The sequence below is a fragment of the Haplochromis burtoni genome, unplaced genomic scaffold, assembly GCF_018398535.1.
Source record: "Haplochromis burtoni strain Fernald_Lab_line unplaced genomic scaffold, NCSU_Asbu1 Contig_109, whole genome shotgun sequence".
Taxonomy (NCBI): Eukaryota; Metazoa; Chordata; class Actinopteri; order Cichliformes; family Cichlidae; genus Haplochromis; species Haplochromis burtoni.
This window is the reverse complement of record NW_024582470.1, coordinates 181,388-206,749: the sequence shown is the minus strand read 5'-3', so window position 1 is coordinate 206,749 and position 25,362 is coordinate 181,388. Positions and strand designations below refer to the sequence as shown.

The 25,362-nt window shown below is 42.2% G+C and overlaps 2 protein-coding genes across 10 annotated transcripts in view; one reads left to right on the top strand and one right to left on the bottom strand.

Annotated features, from left to right (window-relative positions):
- Positions 1–742: 742 nt before the first annotated feature.
- zar1l (zygote arrest 1-like) lies at positions 743–3,858 on the top strand. Its single transcript, XM_005928119.3, has 4 exons — positions 743–1,631; positions 2,261–2,353; positions 2,431–2,505; positions 2,724–3,858. The coding sequence occupies exons 1-4, from the start codon at positions 1,050–1,052 to the stop codon at positions 2,865–2,867; spliced, it is 894 nt and encodes a 297-aa protein (XP_005928181.1). The 5' UTR covers positions 743–1,049; the 3' UTR covers positions 2,868–3,858.
- A 290-nt stretch (positions 3,859–4,148) lies between these two features.
- fryb (furry homolog b (Drosophila)) overlaps positions 4,149–25,362 on the bottom strand; it is a 54,030-nt gene continuing 32,816 nt past the window's right edge. For 4 of the 9 annotated variants that reach the window (XM_014335438.2, XM_014335431.2, XM_014335436.2 and 1 more), the window contains exons 24-67: positions 24,995–25,119; positions 24,282–24,339; positions 23,301–23,392; positions 22,961–23,133; positions 22,619–22,779; positions 22,418–22,528; positions 22,118–22,272; positions 21,851–21,950; positions 21,596–21,767; positions 21,129–21,385; positions 20,900–21,046; positions 20,617–20,785; positions 20,390–20,480; positions 20,088–20,161; positions 19,080–19,230; positions 18,556–18,659; positions 17,773–17,864; positions 17,549–17,642; positions 17,128–17,347; positions 16,830–16,981; positions 16,529–16,716; positions 16,334–16,428; positions 15,988–16,186; positions 15,683–15,904; positions 15,145–15,343; positions 14,940–15,037; positions 14,522–14,692; positions 14,088–14,228; positions 13,808–13,993; positions 13,472–13,636; positions 13,139–13,213; positions 12,772–12,942; positions 12,558–12,566; positions 11,931–12,125; positions 11,687–11,824; positions 11,385–11,599; positions 10,747–10,951; positions 10,428–10,577; positions 10,193–10,291; positions 9,995–10,078; positions 9,611–9,628; positions 9,311–9,421; positions 8,566–8,801; positions 4,149–6,935 (exon numbers count right to left, since the gene is read on the bottom strand). In XM_014335438.2, the coding sequence (XP_014190924.1) occupies positions 6,677–6,935; positions 8,566–8,801; positions 9,311–9,421; positions 9,611–9,628; positions 9,995–10,078; positions 10,193–10,291; positions 10,428–10,577; positions 10,747–10,951; positions 11,385–11,599; positions 11,687–11,824; positions 11,931–12,125; positions 12,558–12,566; positions 12,772–12,942; positions 13,139–13,213; positions 13,472–13,636; positions 13,808–13,993; positions 14,088–14,228; positions 14,522–14,692; positions 14,940–15,037; positions 15,145–15,343; positions 15,683–15,904; positions 15,988–16,186; positions 16,334–16,428; positions 16,529–16,716; positions 16,830–16,981; positions 17,128–17,347; positions 17,549–17,642; positions 17,773–17,864; positions 18,556–18,659; positions 19,080–19,230; positions 20,088–20,161; positions 20,390–20,480; positions 20,617–20,785; positions 20,900–21,046; positions 21,129–21,385; positions 21,596–21,767; positions 21,851–21,950; positions 22,118–22,272; positions 22,418–22,528; positions 22,619–22,779; positions 22,961–23,133; positions 23,301–23,392; positions 24,282–24,339; positions 24,995–25,119 (6,327 nt within the window). In that variant the 3' untranslated portion in view covers positions 4,149–6,676. The remainder of the gene's footprint in view (positions 6,936–8,565; positions 8,802–9,310; positions 9,422–9,610; positions 9,629–9,994; positions 10,079–10,192; positions 10,292–10,427; positions 10,578–10,746; positions 10,952–11,384; positions 11,600–11,686; positions 11,825–11,930; positions 12,126–12,557; positions 12,567–12,771; positions 12,943–13,138; positions 13,214–13,471; positions 13,637–13,807; positions 13,994–14,087; positions 14,229–14,521; positions 14,693–14,939; positions 15,038–15,144; positions 15,344–15,682; positions 15,905–15,987; positions 16,187–16,333; positions 16,429–16,528; positions 16,717–16,829; positions 16,982–17,127; positions 17,348–17,548; positions 17,643–17,772; positions 17,865–18,555; positions 18,660–19,079; positions 19,231–20,087; positions 20,162–20,389; positions 20,481–20,616; positions 20,786–20,899; positions 21,047–21,128; positions 21,386–21,595; positions 21,768–21,850; positions 21,951–22,117; positions 22,273–22,417; positions 22,529–22,618; positions 22,780–22,960; positions 23,134–23,300; positions 23,393–24,281; positions 24,340–24,994; positions 25,120–25,362) is intronic. The other 5 variants (XM_014335434.2, XM_014335433.2, XM_014335432.2 and 2 more) reach the window with 5 other exon arrangements.

The following is a 25,362-nucleotide window of genomic DNA, read 5'->3' as shown; positions in this document are numbered from 1 at the left end:
TAGAGTTTTAAACATCCAAACGATAATGTTTTGACACTATTCTTTAAGGCATTGTTGTCTATTTTGCATATCAAACGGAAAACCCAGGATTCCGACAGAGCCTGAACTCACCACCAACCCATGATTCAACTAAAGGGGTTTGTGCGTGAAAATGATCGCATGAATATGACAGTAATGGTGCATTTACGTTAATCCCGTGTAAACTGGAATTACAAATATAAATAGTTGCTGATGAATGGCGCTTCTGGCGTTTTAAGTGCGCCTCTACTGTTAGAATATATACCATATAAAGTCATTTATTCACACAGACATTTTAAAAATAAAAATCGCATTTATGGGACAATGCCCATGGGTATTTATTTCTCAATTTCCTTTGTTTGCTAACCTACTCATTCACATTTTTAATACGTCTAACACATTTTTGGCTTTCAAGTGATAGATTTTCTGACTTCAGTGGCTTTACTAAAAAAGCAATATTACTGAAGTTATACAACCCTCTTGCCAAGCTAGTTCACATAACGTCCAACTAAAAATAAATAACTAAATAAATAAATAAATAAATAAATAAATAAATAAATAAATAAATAAATAAAGATGTAACTGCATGCCTCATTAATCTCCTGCTTGCTTTGTCTTTCTCCGATGGGTCTCTGGCCAACATGAGCCAGCCCATAGGGGGAGCTCCAATATAACATTTCGGATTTGGATCGTTCAAATAAAGCATCGCGCTTGCTGCAGAAGTGGATTGGGCACAGAGTCTTGTTTCAGCAGAGATTTTCTGTAGTTTTTTTGATAAAAACAATTTTAATTTAACTTAAATTTTAAAGATGGCCCCAAAAATGTACCATTACACTTTCAAATGCATAGCCAGCAATTCTTGCTGTAGTCAACAGAGCCTTATTATTAATAAATAATAGAGGGCAACGTATCTCTACCTATATTCGAGCCTGCACGCCGCTGTTCTCAATTAACCAATCAGTGCCTAGAGAAGGTACGCGTAGGCTATAAATCTCACGAGGACGAAGTTGGACTGGTTTCATGGCTCCAGGATGGAGGGGTTCCTGTCCACGTTTCCACCATACAATGTATATGGTAACCCTGTCTGCGCTTCCCCGGCTCAGGTCGGCAACTGGGGCAAGAGAGATGGTCGCTTCATGAACCCCCAGAGCCTCAACTACCTGGAGCTCTACAAGACCCTCCTGTCCCAGGTCAACCCCAGTTTACCCCCTCAGCTCAAGAAGGCGAACACCAAAGAGTGCGGCGTGCAAGTGAACGCCAGGGTGGATAAAATTGTCCAGTGCTCTCTGGGCCCCAAAACGCTGTTTTTCGATGAATTTCCCACTCCCTGCAAGCTCCCCATGAGCCCCGATGCGTCCACGCCGGAGGAGAAGGCGCAGTGCCACACGCCACCAATGAGCAACCTGCGCTTCCTGAGGCCCGTGTCCATCTATTCGCCGGTGTTTGACCGCAGGCTCTTCCTAAAGAAACTCGAAGACTGCGCTGGTGAAGGAGAAGGTGAAGCCGCCGCCGAGCAGGCCACGTCCGAGGCCGATGGGGATCAAAGTGGCGAGGAAGCCCCAGAAGACTCCAAGACAGCTTTCCACCGGTCTCCAAAGGGATCCAACTTTCAGGTGGATGCGTGTGGGGAAATGGCAATGAGCACTGTCTTTAGCTTTCCAATCCACGATGTAACTCAGAAAAGTCCCTCAGTCATCTGTGGTTCAAGCCCTCAAACTATAGCCTAATTAGTACGACTGTCATTTAAAACCTATTATCCATCCGAAAATATAGATTCTTTTAGTTAATTGGCAAATGTCACCGTAGGCTCATTTAAATTTGTTCTGATTTTAACTCTGTACTTTTTTTACACTAAAAAACATCTAACGAAACTAAATTTATTTAAGATTTAAGAAGTGTAAAAGATCATAACGTGTTCAAAAATACAAAGAAATAAAGAGCAGTATAAGATACTAATTGCCCAGACTGTTCTGTATTTATAAAAGTTAAACATAAATGTTTTTAAATTGAAAAACTATCTTGTTTATTAACTACTTTGTAGTATGAATGGTAACGGGGTAGAGCCATTATTAATGGGAAACTCAAAACATATCACGATAGTTAAGTTCAAAATCTATGCACTCACTCACATTCTCCATAAAAGTATCACCAGAATGTTTACAGTCAGTGCAGCCCACAGGGAAAAACCCAGCTGTGGTAAAAAAGCTTTTGTACACATTTTATTTATCTTTGTTTTTTCCAGTTCCTGGAGCAGAGGTATGGGTTTTTCCACTGCAAAAAGTGCAACATCCGGTGGGAGAGTGCTTATGTATGGTGCATCTCTGGAACGAGTAAGGTTAGTGGTAACGAGCATTGCACAAACAAATACCTGCTGAGTATTGTATTTCTAAAATAGAGCGACTGCTTTGGCAGGTGTACTACAAGCAGCTCTGCCGGAAGTGCCAAGTGGGGTTTAACCCCTACAGAGTGGAATCTATCCTGTGCAAGGTACGTGAACTTGTTTTTGAGGAACTTTCGCAAGATGATTTGTTCACTTGGACTTAAAGTGGAGTCGCAGGGTCAGTCAGATTCTGTGTGGGGCATTTAAATAAACTGGATCACATTTCTAAGGCACTATCAGTCTCAGTAAGGCAATCCTTCCGTAGGGATGAGAAAAGCCTGTGCTGTTTCTTATGCTGGTGATGTTCTTTTACACCCCCTGTCAGGGTTGCTCTCAGACTTGCTGCATCTGTGAGAAGAAGCAGAGGCACATTAACATGAAGAAGCCTCACCGTCAGGACCTGTGCTGTCGCTGCAAGGGAATGAAGCTGTCCTGTGATGCCACCTACAGCTTCAAATACATCGTCTAAGTTGCCCGCCGTGAAAGCCTGAGGTTACACCAATAAGGCTGATGTGTAAAGTCATGCCACAAAGAGAAGCTGCCACCGCCCCCAGTAGCAAACTTGAAGAGTCACTCCAATCGCTGCCCTGGTTTGAGCCAACTTTAAAAATTCATTCCCCCTCACTGATCCTGGTACCTAACATGACAACTATTTTTGTATGAAGAAATAAACACTGCACCTTAAAAGTTGAGATTCCTGAATGTATACATACACTATGAAGTCAAAATGGAAATGATGGGGTGCTTGCCTATTATACACAGTAGACTATGTTACTCTACTGCAATGATACAATGTTCTCCCATACAAACTGATGGCACAATTTCTAAATTACTCCAAGCTTCTTTTTTTAACAATACTAGCGTGTCTAGGTAATAAGTTGCACTCTAATATGTAGAACAAAGTCCACATATCTTAGCACAAGCTTGTGGTTCTGAAACTGATGTACAGATCAGGTGAAAAGTGAAACCATGGTAAAAAAAAAATGGCTGATAAAAACCTTTAAAATTCAATGTTGTCGGTCGTAGCACAAATCCATGGGAAAAAGTTGCTGATCAAAAGCAGCAGTAGTAGGGCTTCATGCTGAGAGCACGATAAATGTGATGTTTGAGTGTTGATGCTCACGAGCAGTTGAACTTTGTAGATCTAGAGTAAGCATGTGATGGATCACCAAGAGAAACCGTGCTGCTGCATGAGTGCAGTGTAACATTTGCAGTGGTGATGGAAAAGTTGACAGAGGTCGGGCACGAGTATCTGTGGACTGATGTTTGCAGATGACATTGATCTAGTGGTGAGGTGGAGGTATCCTCTGGGGAGAAAAGGAATGAAAATCAGAAGCAAGATGGAATACATGTGAGTGAATGAGAGGAAGACAGGTTTAAATACTTGGAGTCAGGCAAGATGAGTGTCAGGTTATTAGTGACACAAAGATGGCATGAGTAAAATGAAATGTTTAAGGACAGTAGTGAGACTTGCTATGATGCATGGTTTGAAGGCTGGCGGAGCTAAAAATGTTCAGATTTCAAGCTGTTAAGATCAGGAGAGAGAGGATTAGAAATGAATATACCTGAAGGACCGTTCAGGTTGAGCATTTTGGAGACACAGTGAAGCAAAGCTGAGAGGGTTTGGACATTTGTAGAGGAGGGATGTTAAAGATGGAGCTGCCAGGAAGGAGGAAGACTGCAGAGAACATTGATAGATGTAGGAAGAGGGCAGAGCCCCTTGAATACAATTAGTTTTTCAGTCATTTATAAAGCACCAAAAGACAACATAAGTTATAGGTCTTTACTTTAACAACTTTTACAGAGCTTCAACTCAAAACAACTTCACAAAGGCTGTGAAAATATTTACAAGGTGAAAAAACAACTACTGTCTTCATCTAAAAAGCTTTAAAAATGTGCAACTTCTTGTTTGGCATGCAAACACATTCTCCCACACACAGGAAAAAGAAAAACATACCCGCGTGAGCTTGTGGCTCCCTTTTGTACCTCATACAAACGTATCTTTCAGATAAAATTATCTTGTTAATAAATATTTCAAACACTCCATACAGTAAACAGAAAATGCATGCATGGCAGTTTGATTTGAGAGAACAAACATCATTATAAAACTTAAGTCAAATAAGTGTCGTTTCATATCTGATCAGATATAAATAGGAAAAGAAGACATTTGTACAGCAACAGCAAAATGATTGCTTGATCCGAACCAAGGGAGAGTCTCTCACACACACACAAAAAGGCTGACAACGACGAGTTCAGATTCAGTAGTGTGTAGCGTGGGTTTCATTTCGCACATCTACAATGAGTGCAGAATGTCAGCATTTCCCTTACGTGTAAGGTAAATACAAACCACACAAACATATCCTACTATGGTTGTGTGACAGTAACGATTAGCAGTATACAGACGGGCAAATACTTGACTGTGTACATGCGCCATCTTCTCTGCATGTGAACACCAAGTCGACAGAAATATAGTGTTTACGCTCACTAAAGATGCTACAGCTAGCCACGGAGGGGTGCACGCCACGCACGGATAATGGCATGATTACTCTACCAATGTTTACAACAGTAGTCAGGGGACAAGTTGATTCACTGATACAGAATATCAATAATAGAAACAGGCCAAAGAGCAGCGTAAAGAAATGCGCTTGAATATTTTGAATCTGCTCTGTCAGCAAGTCTTTCAATCAGTCTGAGGTCAGACGTCTGGGCCAGGCGAAAAGGACAGGACGGGAGCATACAGTAGAAAGCATTCAGCTGGGTCATGCATTGCACAGTTTCCTCCAGAGGAGGCCTCAGAACAGTAGAGACAAAATCACTCCAGCATTTGGCTTTTCCTTCTTAATAAAAGTGACAGCCTTTTTCTCTCACAGTAACAAAACATACATGATCTCCTTTCTACAACATTTAGAAAAAACGTATAACAAAACTCCACAGAGGAAACTTCTTCCAGTGATGCTACGTAGTGTCACGACTCATTTCCTCACTGTCTCTTTCATCCTTCCTGAAGGAGGCAGCAAGTGTCAAGCATGTCTAAAAGTTCCTCTGGGAAGCCAGTTTAAGTCCAAGCTAAAAGCCTTCACAGGTCCTCGGAGTGCAGCACAGATTAGATGCTGAATTATGACCGTCAAGCGGGACTTAAACAAGGAGGTACATTATTTTTCACGACATCTAGCTTTAGAAGCAAAGCCTGCGCTTGTATATAATCACATCAGGTCATTCTTATCAGCAGGCAGCAATCTGTAGTATCCAGAGATAAATCCCATTATACATGGGATATGATTCCCTGTCCTTAAACATTTAAAGTGTCCAGTTATTTCTGGTATGTCATTGTCTACTTTTCAGATGCAAAGACCTGATGTTGGATCGTTAGGTCCTCTGGCGTGGTAACTTTAAAGTCTCAGGTTTGGACATCTGACGGTTCAGTATTCAGGAGCCCCCCTACTGTCAGTAAGGGCAGGGCAGCTTGTCCCACCTTCCCTAGGTAGCGAGTCAAAGGCGTAGCAGCACCGCCGAAGGAGCAACAACAACCCCAAGCTGCAGCCTCTCCTGGGCCGGTGGGACAGGGAGGGGGTGGTGGGGGAGGGGGAAGAGATGAACTCGATGCAGGGCTGTGAGTTAAGACCGTGTCACGGCCCGGGTGCAGAATCGAGGACGGGCTTGAGTGTTTGTACGGAGAGCATGGGAAATGGGGAAGATGAGAGCCCCGGGAAGAAATGGGTGATGGGTTCGTGTAAGAGTGTGTGAGCAAGGTGGGCGCTGAGGCCACAGTTGGGAGAGAGCTGGATGTGAGAGATGATATCGGGTGTTTGCTGCAGTGGAAATGTGATTGCGGTAAACTGCATGATGGATGTACTCTGATAGGATAATAAAGGCTTGCGTTCTCATCTAGATAACGTCTCTTTGGCTCTTGTGTGAGCGGCAGTGTAAAATGTGACTGGCCTGGCGTGTTGGAGCTATGAGCAGAGAACAGGTCAGGGGGTTTGGGAAAATTAAGTAAAGAGGTCTCAGAGTTTGCAGTGGATGAGGATGAAGAGTGGAATGAAAGGTTTAATTCAGGTTCTAGTGCTGGGCAGGGTGGTAAGTGGGCATCTGCCTGGAGCTGTGAATCTGGGGCAGCAGACACATAGGAGGCGGCAGGGGCCAGGTATGTGGGTGCTGGGCCCCCTCTGTAAGAGCAGGCTGAGAGGATTGCAGAGGTTGTCTTGGAAGGGTCAATGGCTGCAGTGATGGAGGGAGTAAAGGTGGAGAAGGAGGGGGTGGGGGGCTCCTGAAGTCCTGTCAGAGACTGGTCGCGGAGGCACTTGAATCGGGGAGGTAAGTTGTGACGACCCGGTAACCCTGGGCGTGGCGGATCATGTCGCGGATTTCCCCGTTGAGCTCCAGCAGCTTGGAGCAGATCAGACTGAGGTCCTGCCGGGAACCGACCAGGGCGATTGTGCCCGTCTGGCCCAACGTTTGGTGACGGAAGTAGACGTTGAGCAGCGTCTGAACCTCACTCTCTGAGCTTCCGCCAAACACTCCGTTAGGCCACTGCCTCCTGAAATGGACACAAAAAGTATTATAATTAATACAGGTAGCTATAAAGAGACATACTTTCTATATTCAATATTCAATGTAGCTTGATTCATTGGATCAAGCTACAAAGTATAAATACACAATTAATATATTCAACTTGATAAAAATGTGTCCATAAGTACAGGAATGCCACTAGACCCACATCTATACCTTGCCAAATAACACCATATAGAATAAACTACACAAGTAATTTTTCAGTTCGAACTCTTGCCTAAATATTCTGTAATTTATACAGATGCTATTGTTAAACATATCAGGTCTATCAATTTTGCCTCAGGTTTGGATATTCTCATCTTAAAAGCTGCTTTTATATAGCGGTCATTCACCACTCTGGTATATCCCCATAAATAAGAAAATCCCGTATAATCAAATATTTGTTTTAACTTCCCTAACCGTAACTTCAAAACACCTTTATCATATTGATTCTTTGGAAAAATAGACATTAAAAGTACAATTTATTCCTATTTCCATTCGATAATCTAAACTTAAAACCAATCATCCTACATTTAACTTTATCTTTATCAACTTAAATCTCCCCACTTCTTGATCTCAATAAGTCAAATGATAGGGTGAGGCAAGGTCTAACAATGGTTTCACCCGAAGCTTACGCTGATAATGGACCACACCCTTTTTTTCACACCTTGGATCATGTGATGAGCCACATGAGCAATAGTGGGTCAACGACCCTCTTACGGGGCAATCCCCTCTAGGGCTTAAAATCTGGAAGTCTTCATCATTTGGTCTTAGAACTGAAGAAGCTTCTTGGATGAGAGGTGAAACATCTTCAAGACATTTAAAGAAGTTCAGTCGCTTTTCATTCCAAGCTCCTTAGATCAGGGGTGTCAAACTCAAATACACAGTGGGCCAAAATTCAAAACTGGAACAAAGTCTCGGGCTAACATTAATATTTACTGAAAAAAAAATCTTCCTCCAGATTTAAGAATGAATCTCTTCTTATGGACTCAAACAAGTTTTGCTGGAAAACTGAATATGGAACAAGCAAAGCTTAATACTAAAGAATATATATATTAGCTGTATAATACCAGTAGGCCAGCTCTAATAATAATTTGGTATGGCTTCGCAGGCCAAATGTAATTAGGCTGCGGGCCAAATTTGGCCCGCGGGCCAGAGTTTGACACCTATGCCTTAGATCCTCCTCTACTTGTATTACAGGATTTCCAAATTTAAAGCCACAGAACTGTCCTACTTTACCTCATGCAAACATTAAAATTTTACTTTCATTAGGATTTACACTTTCCTGTCTATACAACATCTTTCTACTCCATCTAAAGCCATCTGAAGCTCTGATTCTGTCAATACTACAATATCATCTGCGTACAGAAGCACAAGAGAGATAGATAGACCTCAACATCTCCCAAGCTTAAGTTTCTCAGCCAGGAATGACAGCCCTTTATAATGTCTACTTATTATATACTTCAAAATGATTTGTAAAGATTGGAGAAAGTGATGGGGACACAGTGTGTTCACATGGTCATTTTTTGGATCATTTGTTCTTTTACATTGAGACAAAATAATAAAATCATTAAATCCCAGGATACACTCATGTATGCTGATGGCCTCGTGCTGCTCACCTGCATTCCTGGATGTAGCGCACGGCTTTGGTGAACTCATGGTTCCTAAGGCACTCCAGTATGGCCTGCACCGCTGCCTCTGAGGTGGGGAAGCTGGGCACAACCATGGCTGCCACCTGGGTGGCGTGTGAGTGAGTGTGGGCCAAGTGTTTGTGTTCCAAGTCGCTGGCTACGGCTGCCTCTGCTGCCTGCAGGCTGCTCTTCAGATCAGTAAGCTCTCGAGACATGTTCAGCAGCTAAGAGGTGGAGGGACAACAGATGGTGGTGGGTGAGTGTGTATGTGAAATTTATGTCTATATTAAAAGATTAAATGCTCAAGATTAAGTCTGCAGTGTAGCAGGGTTTTTCTAAGGGTCAACATCATTTTAATTTAACTAGTAAACCATACATATACTTATAAAAGCATATGTCTATTTAAATAAAAATAATGTGGCTCTATATATCATAGACATTTTTCTTAGAATGTTCCTTATCATACAGCTGGATGATACAAGGAAAGACCAAGTCACAAGGGGAAATTGCCCTAGTTGATATCAATCACACTGACCTAGAAAACCTCAAATTTGATGGACATTTAATGTTTAACTAATACATTTAGAACAACAACAGTCATGCAGATCTTGGTATTTAATGTGTTTGATTGTGAATTACTTGGACTCTGAATCCTCTCACATAGACATAAGGGAACCAGCATGTTCCTCTGTTAGCCTGCAAGTCACACTTAATGAAGAATGATTTGACTCACCTCAGGCACGGAGCTTATTGCATGAACTTGACCAATGAGCGAGCAGTAGGACTGGAACAGAAGGAGGAGCTGAAAGTGAAGCTTGTAAAGCCTCTGACAAAGCTCCAGTTGCTGGAAGACACAAGTGACAAAAAAAGCTAAGATTTATCAGAAGCAGAGATCACAAACAATCACAATCACAAATTGTTGTAAGCACATGCAAAGGAATACAAACACGTGACAACAAAACAGACTGATTCAGTTGTGCAAAGTTAATTAAGCAGTTTAAGAGGAATCTAGAGTGAAGTGAAGAGAACTTACTGCAAGAGACTCCATTTGCTAGACAGCGAGAGAGCATGTTAGGGCATCAAGAGTGAAGTGAGAGGAAGACAAAGTATCAATCAAACACATGCACAGCAAGTTAAAAATCCTGACTGTTTACAGCCAGGCTGCCAAGAATTAATCAACACTGTAGAGAAAAAACAGCAACTTTAAACTTAACGACTCCCGCACGGAAAAGAAATTTCAGGAGGATATAACGATATAGAGACAGAGCCAGCGTGCAAAGAGGGCAAACATTTCAATCCACAGAGAAAGAAAGCCATTAATACAACACAAAGATTAAGCTACATAGACTGAATCAATTTGCCAGTAAAAATTTGTGCTTTCATTGGTACAGTAAATAATAAATAAAGTTGTTTGTACCTTCTCCTCTGAATCTCCAGGTTGGCAGGTAACCACACTGTCACCAGGACATCTGGGAAATGTGTCCTTACAGTTCCTGAGCCACTGAAAGACAAAAAACGGAAAACTTCATTGGAAAGAGGAGTGGACAGAAGAAAAGGTGGTAAATATTTTATCTGGCACACATTTGAAGGAGGAAATAAGTAAACGTGCACTTACCAATACAGCAGCCTCCTCTTTGGTGTTGTAAGTATCCAGGTACTCTTGCAGCTCCAGTGCACTGAACTTCATCTTTTCGAGGAGGCCGTAGGACATGATCTATACAGACCAACAAGAAGAAAGGAGCAGTAAAAATGAGCTCAGTATTAGATTTGTCTTTGGGGTTTTTTAGACTCCCATAGACTGAAGCAGCTACAATACTGTGATCAGCAAGAAGTCTGCCAACTGTACTCACCGTGTCAGCATCAATGTAAATGGTAGGACAATCTGAGCATGTGGTGAGCATCTGTGAGGACCTGAGAAACTTTGATCCAATGCCTCTTAATCCCTCGCCAAGATAAGTGGCAACATCTTTTGTTAAGGTGCAGAATTTTCCCTGGATGTTCTGGAAAAAGACACTGTACTGTAATTCATGCTAATGGAAGAGATCTAATATATAATTATACATAATATGAGTGATAGCTTGAAAAAATGGGTGTACAAAAAACAAGAAATCCAAACATAAAAAACAAACAAACAAAAACCCCCTAAAGGTAATCCTTCATGTGATGTACCTTAAAGAGTGATGAGAAGACCTGAAATGTGTAGACAGCACATGACCCATCTGAGTCTGTTACAAGCTGGTTGATGTGGCAGCGCCATGCCTCCTCGGCATCGTCACACACCGTGGGTTGGAACGCTGCCAAGATGGCGGAAAAAAATGGAGAGGGGGGAGGAGGAAACCCAAGGTCCTCCAAATCATCAACATCATCACGCAAGCTTTAACAACAGAGATGAGAAAGAAGTGAGTCTGTGCTGTTTGCACCCAGTACGATAAGTATTTGAAAAATGTATCTAACAGGGTTTAATAATATCTCAAAAATGTTAATAATAGGACAAAATAGGCAAAACATCCATGAATAATATCCCATTAGGTTTTTCCTGGCTTAGTAGTTACGCTTTGGGAGTCATTTTCTGTTGCACTATTAAACAAAATCTACATTTTCTGCCATTTTTGGTCATTATCAGAGTTTCTATTGTTGATCAAACGCAACAAAACTGGTGATTTTCCTTTGGCTTGAGCTAAAACTTCTTTCCGTGAGCCACCAAAAGTTTTTACGGTAGGAAAAACCCTGACAGAGACTCTGGCAACAATCCAGCAGTGTATTCAGCATGCAGGGATTAATATTTAAATCCTGTCTTTCAAACTTACCTGGGCAGACAGTTTGGGTCTAGAAAATCCAGTGGAGGCTGGCAATAGTCTGGGTTAAGACCACGGTCCAGATTTGGCAGCTGATTTTGAGGTTGCCCCGGCAAATCCAGAGTGAAGCTCTCTCCACAGTCGGAGCCGGGGGGGAGCTCGTTGACACTCAGCGACAGTTCATCATCCTGGGCCTGAGTGTCCTCGTCCTCACCACACACCCTCACCTGAGAAAACAAAAGCATTACATTTTTGATGTTTCAAAATGTATCTAGGCAAACAACACATCCACGTCCAAGTCTATTATTTCTCACATGTAGACCAATGTGATCATCATGGAGAGCTCCCTGGCTCGGGGTGGTGGCGTTGAGGGACTGGGGGTCAGCAGATGTGTCGTATGAAGTAGACAGAGAATCGGTGTGATTGGTTTCCTCTGATGGAGACGGGTTGGTCTGGAACAGGGAGGCAAATCATGAATGTTGACTCAGGAAAAATAATAAGCCTTTTAAGGCTTCAGAGGATTTTTAATGTGTTGATTCAGCAGCTAAGGCTACACACAAGCTGAGAATGGGAGAGGCTCTGGCTAGTTGAAGACTCCTCTTCCTCTGATGACTCGTCTGAATCGTGAGGGTCTTCGTGACCCAGACTGGGGGTGCTGCCTGAGTGCTGGCTCTCCTCCAGCAGGTCGCCCAGCTCTGTGCTGTCCAGAGATCGCCGGCGCACACCCCAGTTAAAGTTATCGACAGTCTCACCCTAGATTTAAAAAAACACAACAACAACAAACACACACATACATGTTGGAAGACATGGACACAATGAATGGTAGAAGTAAAATCCCTGCGATGAAGGGAACATTTTTACTTTAATCTCTCAAAACACAAAATAATTGCTTTAGTTACAAGAACAAGATGCAAGATGGACTGTTATTCATGGCATGAATACATGATTATATGCTGGAAAGGTGGTTTTCAGCCTGTAAAATTATCTTTTATAATAACTATAATATATTTATCTCTATTTAAAAAGTAGCAGTGCTGTCATAAATGTCGCTCTGCAATCAAGCCGTGAGAGCAAAATGAAGCACAAAGAGGATTTTGTTTTTACGTTCCAGATCAAAACAAAAGAGGCAGGAGCACCAAAGAGCTGATGAAGGCTAATGTTAAGTACTCAATGTGAGGGACTTACCTGGAGCTCCTAGGCAGCGAGGGGAAGAAAGAGAGAGACAGAGTTAGAGAGAAAGAGATGAGGTGGGAGGACAGAGAAATACTTTTCAAATATGTTGAAGAAAGACAGGTGGATAAGTTGAAAGACACAGTAAAGGTAAAATGAAAGAAAGGACCACTGTGTCAGCATAAATCAAACGACCACAGGTGAAATACAGTATTATTGTGACTCTCACCTCTCCATCCTCCAGCTCCACATCCAGGAAGTCAAAGTCTCTGAAAACCCTAAACTGCTGCTCACTGGCGGTGTCATCTAATGTGTCCTCTCTGGTACCACCGTCCTCAGATGACACGCCGCTCTCCCGCACCTCCATCATGTCCAAGTCACCACAGGATGAGAAGATCACCTGACAAGAAGACAGAAACAGGTTTTTAGACTTGTCAGAGGCAATTAGTGAAGCCATCTTAACAACAGAAACATCCCCAGAAAACTTTAGAGGTTTTACTCCCTCTACAAAATAGAAACAAAAAAAACAGAAATACAAGCTTGAATTTTGTTGACTGTGTACATAAAGAACAAGTACAACAAGGAAGTTAGCTTACAGATGGGTTCTTGGTAAGTCCAACTTCTTGTCCACATAGAGACAAAACGCTCACCAGCTTCTCTCTGGTTCTTTTCTGCATGTAGGAGAAAAACTCATCAGTAAAGTGATGATTTTCTTCTCGCTTCACATGCCTCATGCTTTGATGATCAAGGGATAATTTCTAAGCATGTTATAAACAGAAAGTTTTAAATCTGTTTTTCTTGGGCTATTTGAGGTCAGTATGCTAAAGAAGAATGACTTGATCAACACATTTTAATATAATATTCTTTTACAAGTCTTACAAAACCAAGCAGCACTGATGTGAAACCTTAGTTTTGGGCATTGATGCTACCTGAGATAACTGTGGTCGCCTCCAGCTGACAGGCACCAGAATGGTGTTGGAATTGGATCCAGAAGAAGTGGAGGAAGTACTGCGGGTCACAGCCATGGCTCTGGCTTTCCCCTCTCTACCCCCTGATCCTTGGAGCTCATCAAAACGGCGCCCGATCACCGGTGTCTGGGAAGATAACAAACAGAAAGACATGCAAATTTTTTGATGCTTTGCATATTGCATGCGTTGAGGAAATCCTTTTCTATTTATGACCTAGCAAAACATGGGGGTGTACTGTAACTGCAAGTCAATGATGGGCATTTACAAAAAGAAGCTCAGTAGCAGCAGCTTTCTTACCTCAGAGATGTCAAATGTGAAATCCAGAGTTTTCCCAGGGAGAGCTTTAGCGGAGCCGTCCCACACTCTGCTGACCTCTAGGTTGGAAAGATCACCCTGTGTGTGGCCGTACACTGGATGAACAAGGCTGGCAGAGCGTGATACCACCAGCTTCAAGATGTTTAAGGCATCCTTCCAGTGTACTGTCTATAAAGTCACATGTCAAAGACAGAGTAAGAGAAACAGCAGTGCATGCAGTGCATTTCTCTAAAATGAAGACCGAGTACTGTCCGACACTCACCTGGACAAACTTCTCAATGGTCTTCAGGACATCAGCGTTGAACTGTTTGACCTGCACAGCAGTCAGGTCCATGTGGCTAAGCAGACAGTAGATGATTTGGAGGAGAGACTGTTGCATACTGGGAAGTCCCTTATCCAGCAGCTGGGAGAGAGAAAGTCACATTCAGTAAGCACGCAGACATAAACCCAATCTTGCTTAAGGGCAAAGTCAATATGTGTATAACCAACTTGTATAACTTGTATAACTTGACTATAAATTATTGGATTGTCCTTTAACAACTGGCTGAACAGTGAACAGGACAGGCTTCCAACAAATAATCAGCACAAACCACTCACTCAACATTCTTGCACCAGCTTCCATAGAAACATCCAATAAATGTAAAATCCTAAAAATAGAGAAAGATAAGACATATTTTCATATATAGAAGCACTTACCTCAGCCATATAGGTGACCATGTTGAGCGTTATGTCAGAGAAAGCCTCGTGAAGGTAGCGGCAAACCACGCTGACCCAGGAGAAAGGGTCCCTCGTGTAGGAACGTGTCTTATAGAGCGTCATCACATGTGCCAGATGGGACAGCTTTGTGTTCTTTTCCACCAAACATACCTGAGAAAGTAAACAAAAAAGCAGACAGACACGTTATGTGAGAAATATTGCCTTTTTTGATCTTTTACTTGTTCTTCTGTGTTTTGAAATGTCAGGTTTTTCCAATCCACTCTGGCTTTTTATCTTTCTCCAAATGTACATCTTTACTGTTTGTCTAACAAACCTAAAAAAAAGTCAAAGCAAGTAAAGCAAAAGCAAACTAAAGCCTAGACTCAGCCCACTTGAAGAATCCATAGTATCGCAGTACCTGTGCAATCCTCTCAGCACTTTCCTTACAGAACTGATTTGGGTGGCTAAAGTGCTGGACCAGGTGAGGAAGCAGACACAGCACATTCAGAGGAAAGCCTACACAGGGAGAAGAGTTTGAACTTCAGATACAGCCAGTATAAATAAAAATAAACACGTTGCCGTACGACTACTAAACGATACAATATAAAATCCTCAGTACCTACCTATAGACTGTGAGCTGTCGACAACAGGCACGCGGGAGACTGGCGTGAGCTGGCAGAATAGCTGTAAGGTCAGGTCAGATGTAGCCTGGGAGGTAAATCCCTTCAACAAAAGCTGTTGAATCCCAGAGAACCCGCTCCACCTCAGCTGAGCCTGCAGCTTCTCCAGGCGCTCACGGTTCTCTGCTCTGTCTAAGGGCACCTGGGAAATGAGAGATTTTGGCTTAAGTGAAGCTGAAAGTTGCTTGTGGTACTTATTGTCTTCCACCTGCAAACAGAATATCTGAGATGCTAAAACAATGAATGAATCAATAGCCAGTTGCTAGGTCTGTGGTGGCCTTGAATTAATAGGTTCCAAAGCTTGCTTTCATTTTAAAATAGCAGCGTCTTAGGATGACGTAGTCTTCATGGCATTAAGGGAAAACACAGGTTACAGGGAATGTTTGCTTTCTTCTGCTTAATCTTGGCTTTAAGTTAACTGTTGTTTTTACAGATACATACATTGTCCTCTGTAATCAGCAATTTTTTTTATCTCATCTACCTTTGACAGCAGCTTGTGAACGAGGCGAAGTGACATCTGGTATTCAAACTCGAAGTCTGACTCCATGAGCGACACCGCCACCCAGAAGACTGTGGCCAGTATCGACGAAGGATGAGACACGTGCGCGGGATCCGACAGAACGCTGGGATCAATGCGATTTGTCGATGATGTGCAGGAGCCTGAACTTCTTCCTGTTCGTGCAAGGCCGTGACTGTTGCAAGCCTGCAGACCGAAAGCGAGTACAAAATTAGCATTAAGGATTTAGCATTAAGGTGTCAGATTACACAGCAATTTTCCTTTCTTGCCTGTATGCGATCCAGAGTTGCACTGCGAGGGGGATCACTCGACTGGTTGCAACACTCGCCGAACTTCTTGGGGACAGAATAGGAGCGCTGGTGGCGCTGCGATGACAGGCCGACAAATCCTGGGCCAGGGAAGTTCAGCTGACCTGTGCTCTTTCTGTTCATCAGTTTGTCACTTGTCACAAAGTCTGGTGAGGATGTCCTACAAATCAAACACAATGAAAGCAAAATGTTGTGGGGTTATAAAGTAGCTCTGAAACACCAGAAGGAGGCTGTTTAAATCCGTACATATGTTGTAATCTTCAAATTATTATTACTTCTAAAGATTTAACATTCAAAGCAGACTAACCTGGTAAGAGCTGCCATAAGGTCACTGTTTTTCAGACACTCTGCTAGATTCACCACTACTGACTCCAGAGTTAACAGCACCTCCATCACATAGCCCTGAAACAGGTACAGGTATGAACAACAGCAATAATGTGAATCTTCACCAAATACATCAGGTTGAAAGCACTACATCTCTATTATATGTCTCTTCTCTCACCTGCACCTCGTCTCCATGTTCTCCCACCACCTCAACGAGGCGTGAGACCAGATCAGAGACAGCATGGTTGTTGATCGGCTGTTTGAGAGCTCTAAAGATCTGGAAAGATCTGCCGGCATAGTGACGCGAGGAGCTGCACAGAGCCGTCTGTAAGGCCACGTCACTAAGCTGCTGCTCCAGGTGGAAGTCTGTGAAGATGGACATATTTCACCCCTTGTGCAGGTCTAAAATGAGTCGATTATTGCTCCATTTGTGAAGATTGGGTGAGGTCTGCTGTAGCCGTTATTCAGTGGTTTCTCACCTGACTTGGACTCCTTGAAGACAGAGACAACGTGGCGCAGGAAGTTGCTGAGCTGCTCTGTGCTTTTGGAGTTGGGGTTCTTTGGTGTGATGTCCTCATGCACCCACAGTGGCCCAAATGATCTGTGCAATAACAACACAGTACTCCAAGCACTGTATACCCACCACCAGTAGCACCACATAAACGTTACACGAGCAGCTCACACAGTGTGGACTACAGTGAAATTTAAGCGCACGTCACACCCACACGCAGTGTCCACCTCGAGAACAGCACAAAAGATGACCAGAGTTGTGTTTACCTGGTGGAGAGAAACTCAATGAGTTTGTTCGTCTTCTCATCCGTCTCATTGGGCGCATCTTCAAGATCCTCCAGGTCATCGGGTGTTACAAGGGGCAGATTTCCAACACTGCCGGCTGTGCTGCCACCACCCAGGCTAGCAGAGGATGAGTTGGAGGTGGAGCTGAGACCAGAGTCCACCACGGGAGATGCCTGCCACTCCCGCAAAAAGTCTGGTGCGTCTATAGGAATATTATGACATGCTATAGAGAAGTGTACTGCTACAGTAATATAATTTCTGGAGTCTTTAATCTGATTTTTGTGTACTACACTGTTTAGTTTCTTAGTTTTCCAATGAAAAATGGTCCATCAGGTCATATCTTACTAGTAAATGTCAGAGGACTGTAAAATGCTTGTATACACACTCAATATTTTCTACTTACGTGACTGCTGGTACTCTGTGTGGTAGCTGGACTTGATTGTGAGGGTCTTGTTGTCACTGATCTCTCTCGTCAGCATCAGTACTGAGGCTATTACCTGGACCCCCAAAAAGAAGTGTTGCTCAGTGAATATGTAAAGCTTTGCAGAACTCGGTAAAGTAAGTTTCAGTCCTACTTCATGTAATAAACTGGCCTAATAATAACAAACATTAAAATGGAAATCTGACCTGAAAGTTGTTGTTGCAGGAGAGCGCAATGAGGAGGTGAAGAAGGAGACGTTTGCTGTGTTCATAGACCTCTGACCTGTAGTGGTCCAGACCTAGAAAATGAAGTACACACCGAGTAAGACAACAACAGCTTTTGTAGTATTACAAAGGCTTGTTGTGCCTCAATTTGTGCAACAGTGAATGAAAAAAGCTAAAAAAAAAAAACCCTAAACAATCAAACATGGATTCCTGGATAACTTCATGCAAAAAGACCAGATGATGCTGAATCTCATGAACTTGAAAGTTAGTATGTAGAATATGCTGAGCGCATAATAATACAGCTGGCATCTGGGTGGGGGTAGGTATGTGTCTACATGCTAGATTGAAAGTGTTTCATTGTGATACTTGAGAACGGCCTGTCCACATCCACGTCGCTGTGTGATGGCGATAAAACACATCGTCACGCTATGAGCTCAGTGGACGTCACAGAAAATACCTTCAACATCTCAAGGCTTTTTTTGTGTGTTTGTTTCGGTGGCAAACACCCTGACACCCGCGCTTTTGATTTTATCTTGTTTTGGTTCAAGTTCTTTTCGATCTACCACGTGTTTCATTTGCTTTATCAGCGTGAGACTGAGGAATTTTTTATATAACCCATCAAGCATTTCCACATTCTCCAAAATGCATGTAGTACATTCTATGCAGGCGATTTTGGCTTATTTTTTTTCTTACCCCATTTTCCCCAAAATTAATCCATACAGGGTTTAACCGATTCAAGCGTGACATGAGTTCAGTTATGCTTACCTAAGAAGAGGGCATGTAGTAGTAGGGGCAGGTGTAAAGCCCAGTCTTCTCTCACACTGTGGTCTACTACCATCTCGGTCATAAAGATCACTGCAATGTTACACCTGAGGAACACACAAATTTTATGTGAGTACAATAAAATCTTGGCATGTTTGATGGAAACATTTGATGTTTGATGTTTCCTGTAATCTGTGCTAGTGCATGAACTGTACATGGATCATAGATTTCAAAGCTCTCTACAACAGTCTTCATTTTATTTATTTAGAGTATTGATCTCTGAAGTGTCAGGACAGCCAGAGAAGATTAAGTGGGAAAGCTCTTTTAATATGAACTATTTTCCTAGTAGACCCTGAGCAAGCTGGCTTGGCTTCATTCTGTGCTTGAGTTTATCCAAAAATCTGAAAGTAGGCGTAACATGTCTCTGAAACGCTGTCTGGCCCTGCTGATTGTAACATCACTCTTCTAGCTAAGATCCTGTTTTTTCAGAAGTTTACTAAAGGTCATCTGTGTTTGTTCGTGTGCACCTGTGCAGTGGTCCTCTAGGTGTGATAGTTTCTGGAAGGTAGTCAACCAGAGGTGCCCAGCAGCCTCCATTAACAGGCATGGGTAACGGCTGAGGACGGTTGGTCTCGAGAATACTCAGCAGCCATCCAGCGTAAGGTGGAAGTGGGTCATCTATGAGCACAGAAAGATTTGGTTAGTAAAATCTGAAACATATATACCACCAAAGCAATAATTCTGAATTAAAAGTAGTGCACAATTAACCATTTCACTTAAAAAGCATAAGGACTGATCCTTTGAGAATCCTCAAAGCACAGGCCGAGGAGGGGGAGTGGCAGCAATCTTCCACTCCAGCTTATTAGTTACCACAGACCTGGAGTTTTAAATCAATTGAAAGCTTAACTTTTTGCCTTGTCCACCATAACTGGAAAACTCAATAAAAAGTGGTATTTGTTTTATTGTAGGGACCTTTACCTTTCCTTAATACTGTAGTTGTGATTCAATTTTGTTGCGACTTCATTTTATTGTGTTTGAAAAATACTACCAACTGTAGCGCAAACGAGGTTGTCATTTTTACACTTTGTTTTTTGCATGAATGAAACAAAGAGTAAGCTTGAAAGATGGCGTTTGGAGTCAGTGTTCGGTCTGTAGCTGTATAATAGATGGTTGATGAATTGGCCTGTGTGACTGGGGCCTTAACTAGCTGTTTAAATTATAGGAATCATCTAACCTACTTTGACAAGAATGTCAATGGCTGCTATTACAAGGTGCATGACAACACATTTAAAACATTTGCTTTTAGTCTCTGTATCTGGCCAGAAAAAAAATATGTGGGATGAGAAGTTATAGCACAAGAACTGTCAGTAACAATTACCATTAAAGTCTAAAGTTAAAATGGTGAAGATTTATCACTGAAAAGTCCACATCCTCAGAGTCTCTCCAAATAACAGCTGTAAGCTGTGAAAACCCCTGGGCTCTGTGTGTGTCAAAGATTGTACTTTATTCCTCATGAGAACCAAGTCAGGGCTTACTTTTTTCATCCTCATAGGAGCCTCCGGAGCTGTTGCTGTAACGAGACTCCAGTCTGTTGTGAGCCCTCGCCCGGCTGTGAAAAATCCACCACATTTAAAGTCAAACTCAGCATTTCCAGATTTGATTGACAATATCCTCATGGTATTATCATCGCTACATACAGTAACTGATACGATGCTGACATTTTTTAGCTATCTTTATGACAGCCTCTTGAGAGACTGTCTCACCCAAATAAAACACTGTATCACCATGACAACCCATGCTGCAGCTATAAGTATATAAGGTATAAAAAATGACTTACCGTTCTTCACTCTCTCTGACCATCTTGGTCTCATCTGTCTCTGGCAGGTTTTCCTGACCAGCCACTACGGTGTTACTACTGGAGGTGGTGCCTACACATTTAACAGAAACACAGCAGAGTCATCCATCTGTCACATGAAAAAAGCTGTCAAGTTCAAACCAGGGGTAAGTGTTGAGATGAAAATCTAATTTGACTCCACAGACTGTGACAGGAACACATCCCCTCACCTGTCTGGGATGTGGAGGCTTTGTTGCTGGCAGCAAAGCGATAAAATGGAGGATTATCACAGTGCAAAACCACAGGGTTGACAGGGTCGGTCTGCTGCAGCTCAAACAGGAGCTCCTCCATAGTCTGGATGGTGTTATTGCGACACATGTAAATCACCACCTTCTTAATCTACAACAGATGAGCAAGCATTAGTTAGAAATTCTGGGTTATTTGCATTACTTCTGCATATTTGTTATGATATCTTTGTGAGGATTACTGCATTTAACTAAAAAATGCTCTTACATAAGGCAGTAATGTGGTGTCACTGCTAACACCACACAGGCTGATGAGGAACTGCAGGGTGACTCGCAAGTTGTTGCTCCACCTCTCGTTCGACACTAGAGCGTTCCAGGCATTCTCAATCTCTGGTCCGGGAACCTCATCTCCATACTGTAAAGAGAAAAAAATCTAATTAGAAAGCTAGAGGTGCATTTGGGAGTTTTCACAAGTAAGAACTAACTCGGCTTCCCACCTTAGCAGTCATGAACATGAGGTTGTTGAGCACCAATGATGTCGCCTGCAAGGAGCCCCAGCCGCTGCCTCTCAGGCTGGGGGATGCACTCAGGCCCCGAGCCTGACCTCGAGGTTCTTCCTCTGGTGTGCAGGGACTTGAAGCAGGAGGTAAGAGACCTGTGTCCACTAGCTCAATGTTACTAAGCCAGGGTAGCAGGTAGGATAGCATGATCTGTCTGCCATTAGGATGGGTGGTTGGGAAACGTTGGCTCACCTCTGCAAATACCAGGAGAATTCACTTATTCATTTTTTTCTTTAACTTATGCTGCTTCCTTATTAACTTCTCTTCCACATTAAAGTTTAAGGAGATACCTTTTTCTAAAAATGCATATAGATATATTAGTTAGTTTATATCTAGCTGTTCTTTTTTGTTGCATTTGTACCATTTGGAAGAATTCCACAGAAGAACAGACGAGAAGAATTTACCTGAGAAAAGAGGCAGCGTGAGCTCTGGGTACATGCTGGCAAGCTGGATGGAGAGCTGCGCAAGGCTGACACTGTACAGAGGAGGGAGGGGGCCGTGCGTCCCATACAAAATATTACCAGGCTTCTGCTCCACCATCCGCTTGGAGTATGCACACAGCTTAGATTCCAGCACCTGCAGGAAACATTTATTTTTAAATCTTTGCCAGGTTTTGGCTTTATGACTTTGTTTAATATGTGCCATGAAAGTGAGCATACCTGCATCAGCTGCATGGAGATTTCATATATTTCCCTGCTGGTGTCTGAGGCTTTGAACAGCACGAGGTTGAGCAAAGTCACAAGGTCACATGGATAATTCCTGGCATAATAAATAGAAAGAGCTATTGGTTACTGTAAGAACTCAACCAATGAGTATTAACAAGCAAGCGGGCATCGTGGTAAATAAAGTAAGCTTTATATCTACATCTGTTCCCTGATGGTAAAAACATCAGGAGTTCAGATTAGAACCAGGGTGTGATTCCCGACCTGTTACCGCACACTGTGGCGATGGCCTTGAAGCAGCCAGATGCAAGCTGGTAAGACCCAGTGAAGCAGCGGTCCACGGCCCAGTTGAACAGGTTGATCTGATCTGGATTCAGTTCTAAAAGCAGAATGACCACCTCACACCCCAGACGATGCACCTAAAGGACGACATGTTATTGTGTTGTGGTGCATGTATTAAAAACTGATTTGTAACTTCTTAGATTAAACTAAAATGCCAAAATACATGTCATAGAGAGCTAACTGTACAACAAGTTAAACCAAGAAATCCTTGAGTCCACCTACCCGTAAGTCATGACAGGCCAAGATGTTGTCAAGCCATTTGTAGAGATAACCATCAGTAGAGAGACCCACGTTGTCAAAAACTGGACCACAGCACAGAACTGCTGACATGGCCTGGGAGACAAAAGCAAAGCAATGCTTATATTTCTGTAAAATATCCTGAATTACTGCAAAAAGAAGTTTGGTGATTTGGGACCTGCTTACCTTGAGAGCACTATACTGGTAGCGAGTGATCTGGTGGTTGCGGTCACTGTACCGGTCAAGAGGCGTAAACATAACACTGAAGGGCCCGGCCCACTGGCTGAAGAGAATGAAGAGATGGTGCCTCAGAGACTGCTGAGGGAAGAGGAAGCGCCTGTGGTGGACTGCACAGACGTGAGAGAAAGAAAGAGAGACACTGAGGGTGAGAACAAGAGACAAAAGGACTCCGAAAAGGCCAGTATGTTGCCTGCTACTGAAAAATGGACGTGTAGTAGTCAAACTAGAAAATTACTATAAAATTAAGCTATAAAATTAAAAGGGTAAGAAGTAAAATAATAATCTTACCAGGCACACACTGGATGAGATTGGCTACCATCCCACTGAAATGAGCTCGTATGTCTTTGAGCACGTCCAGTTCTTTCTCATTCTCAGCCTCTAGAAGCATCCGGGTTAAGTCCACGTACTCGAGGAATAAAGCACCCAAGGCCAGGGAATCACGCTCCAGAGCTCCATTAGTGCTACAGGAAAACAAGGAGGAAAATATGACCTTGGTAAACTAAACGAGACTAGAGTTACAGACAGGAGGAGATGAGAGATGAGTATAGTCTAACTTTTTGTGTGCATAAGGATCAAAGCCCAGTAAACAAAACGAGATGACTCAGTGCATGATACATGTATGTGCTACCTGTCACTGATGACTCCTGCGTTAGCCAGTAGTTCAAATATCCTCAGCAGCTGCAGCCTGAGAAGATCCCTCCTCTCTCTACGCTTCTTGTTCTGGAAGCACAGACAGGTTGTTAGTTTCCTGCCACAAAGCAGATCCAGGATGTCAAAGTCATTTTACTTCCTGGGCCACAATCCACCAACTCTGACCTTAAGTAGGTCAGACCAGTGAATCTCCCCTTTTTGTCAGTGTAAAAAACTTGAACTACACACTGAATCCCTCAGATATCTTCAGCTAAGAAAAAAGAAGTGCAGTATTTCTGTTTTTCTACAGGATAATGGAATACTGCTGTAGTAAATGGAAGAAATTAGCAATTAACTCTTTCTTTCTATTGTAGATTTTGGACAAAATTGAACTTTTCTGTCATTTAAATGTTCATCTATTACTCCTTTACTTTGGTGTAGTATATATGGCCATGGTCATTTGTCAGTAGGAAAAGCTTTAAAATGTTAAGGAAAAAAAATTACAGTGAAAGTCCAAAATCGTGATTAACCTCCTAGGACCCGGGGTCCACATATGTAGACATCACATTTTGGGTTATTTAGACCAAAATACTCAGTTTTGCTTTACAAGGGCCTGATATCCACTTACAAGGACATTATACAGCTAATGTTCTATCGAAATTTTAAATGAATATCCTTATATGTGGCTCTCATTTGTCTTAGAAACAAAAATTAGGTCAAACAAAATCTGGTAATTCTTTGTTTTTACATTCATCATGTCCCAATCAGCCCAAAGTATCAGTATAACATGCAGTACTTCTGATTATAGTGGACTGTGGACAAAACCTATATTCCATTTTCATAAACAAAACATTATTAATCTATGGAAAACATCAGCTACAGCCCTGATTTTATAGTAATCTAGTTTTATACTTAATCTAGAAAATATTCTCAATCTTGCACAGTCAGTTTTCTCTCACAACCTCGGTGTGTGTTTTACCTCAGGCCTACGTTCCAGTGCTTCTTTCATCAACGGATGGAGTTCTTCGACAAGCTCCCTGTTTGAGGGAGAAAAAAAATCAATCAATCAATGACCTGATTGCCAAAATGCTAAATGAGATATCCTCCCCTGTATATAAATAGTTATTATTCATGGGAACAATGAAGATGTGTGACATAAATCTATGCAGTGCAACCCAAATGTCATGTTCCCTAAAACCACTAATCCTCAGACGCCGTAATGACGGAACAAATTTGTCTGGGCAGACCTTAATCTTTTTAATAACAATGAGAGCCTTTTCAGAAAATACTCTAGGTTAAAAATAGCTGATCTCCTTTAGAATGAAAATGCCATCCTGTCACAATGGAACCTCTGTGCTTTGAAAAAATGTGATATGTCTCTGCCCCTCCAAGAATTTCTCTTCTACATCACTGACTCATTTTCTTCTCTCAGTGTCAGGTATGCAGCTCATAAACAGACAGGTGAGAGTAGGTAAGATAAAACCCACTGAAGAATCGTGTCTTTCTCATGGGAGAGATTCAGATCAAATCTGGCATATCATCTACTTAGAACTGTATTTGTTCTGTCTATTCAGTCTTTTTCAGTACATTCTCTGCCAAAGGCAAGAATAACATTAGCACTGAAACCAAGGCTAACATCATCAAAGCAGGATTTGTGTTTTATTACTGTTGTGTAGGTTATTGTTCCAGTACCTGAAGACCAGAGCATTTGTGCATCCGAATCCCAGCACTAGGGACTCTGTGATTTCCAGACTCTCAGCTCTCATCAGTGGGACGAGCTGCTTTAAAAGCCAGGCCACAGAGGGCGTGCCTATAACCTGTGAAACGTAAATAAATAAGTAAAACACACGCACACAGAGATCAATCTTTACATTTTAAAATATCACACTTTAAGTCCATTTTGCTCTTTGTTTCCAGATCCAATCATTTAAGCTTTTCATTAGTTGGAAATCAATAAATAATAAGATAAGATAAGATAAGATAAGATAAGATAAGATAAGATAAGATAAGATAAGATAAGATAAGATAAGATAAGATAAGATAAGATAAGATAAGATAAG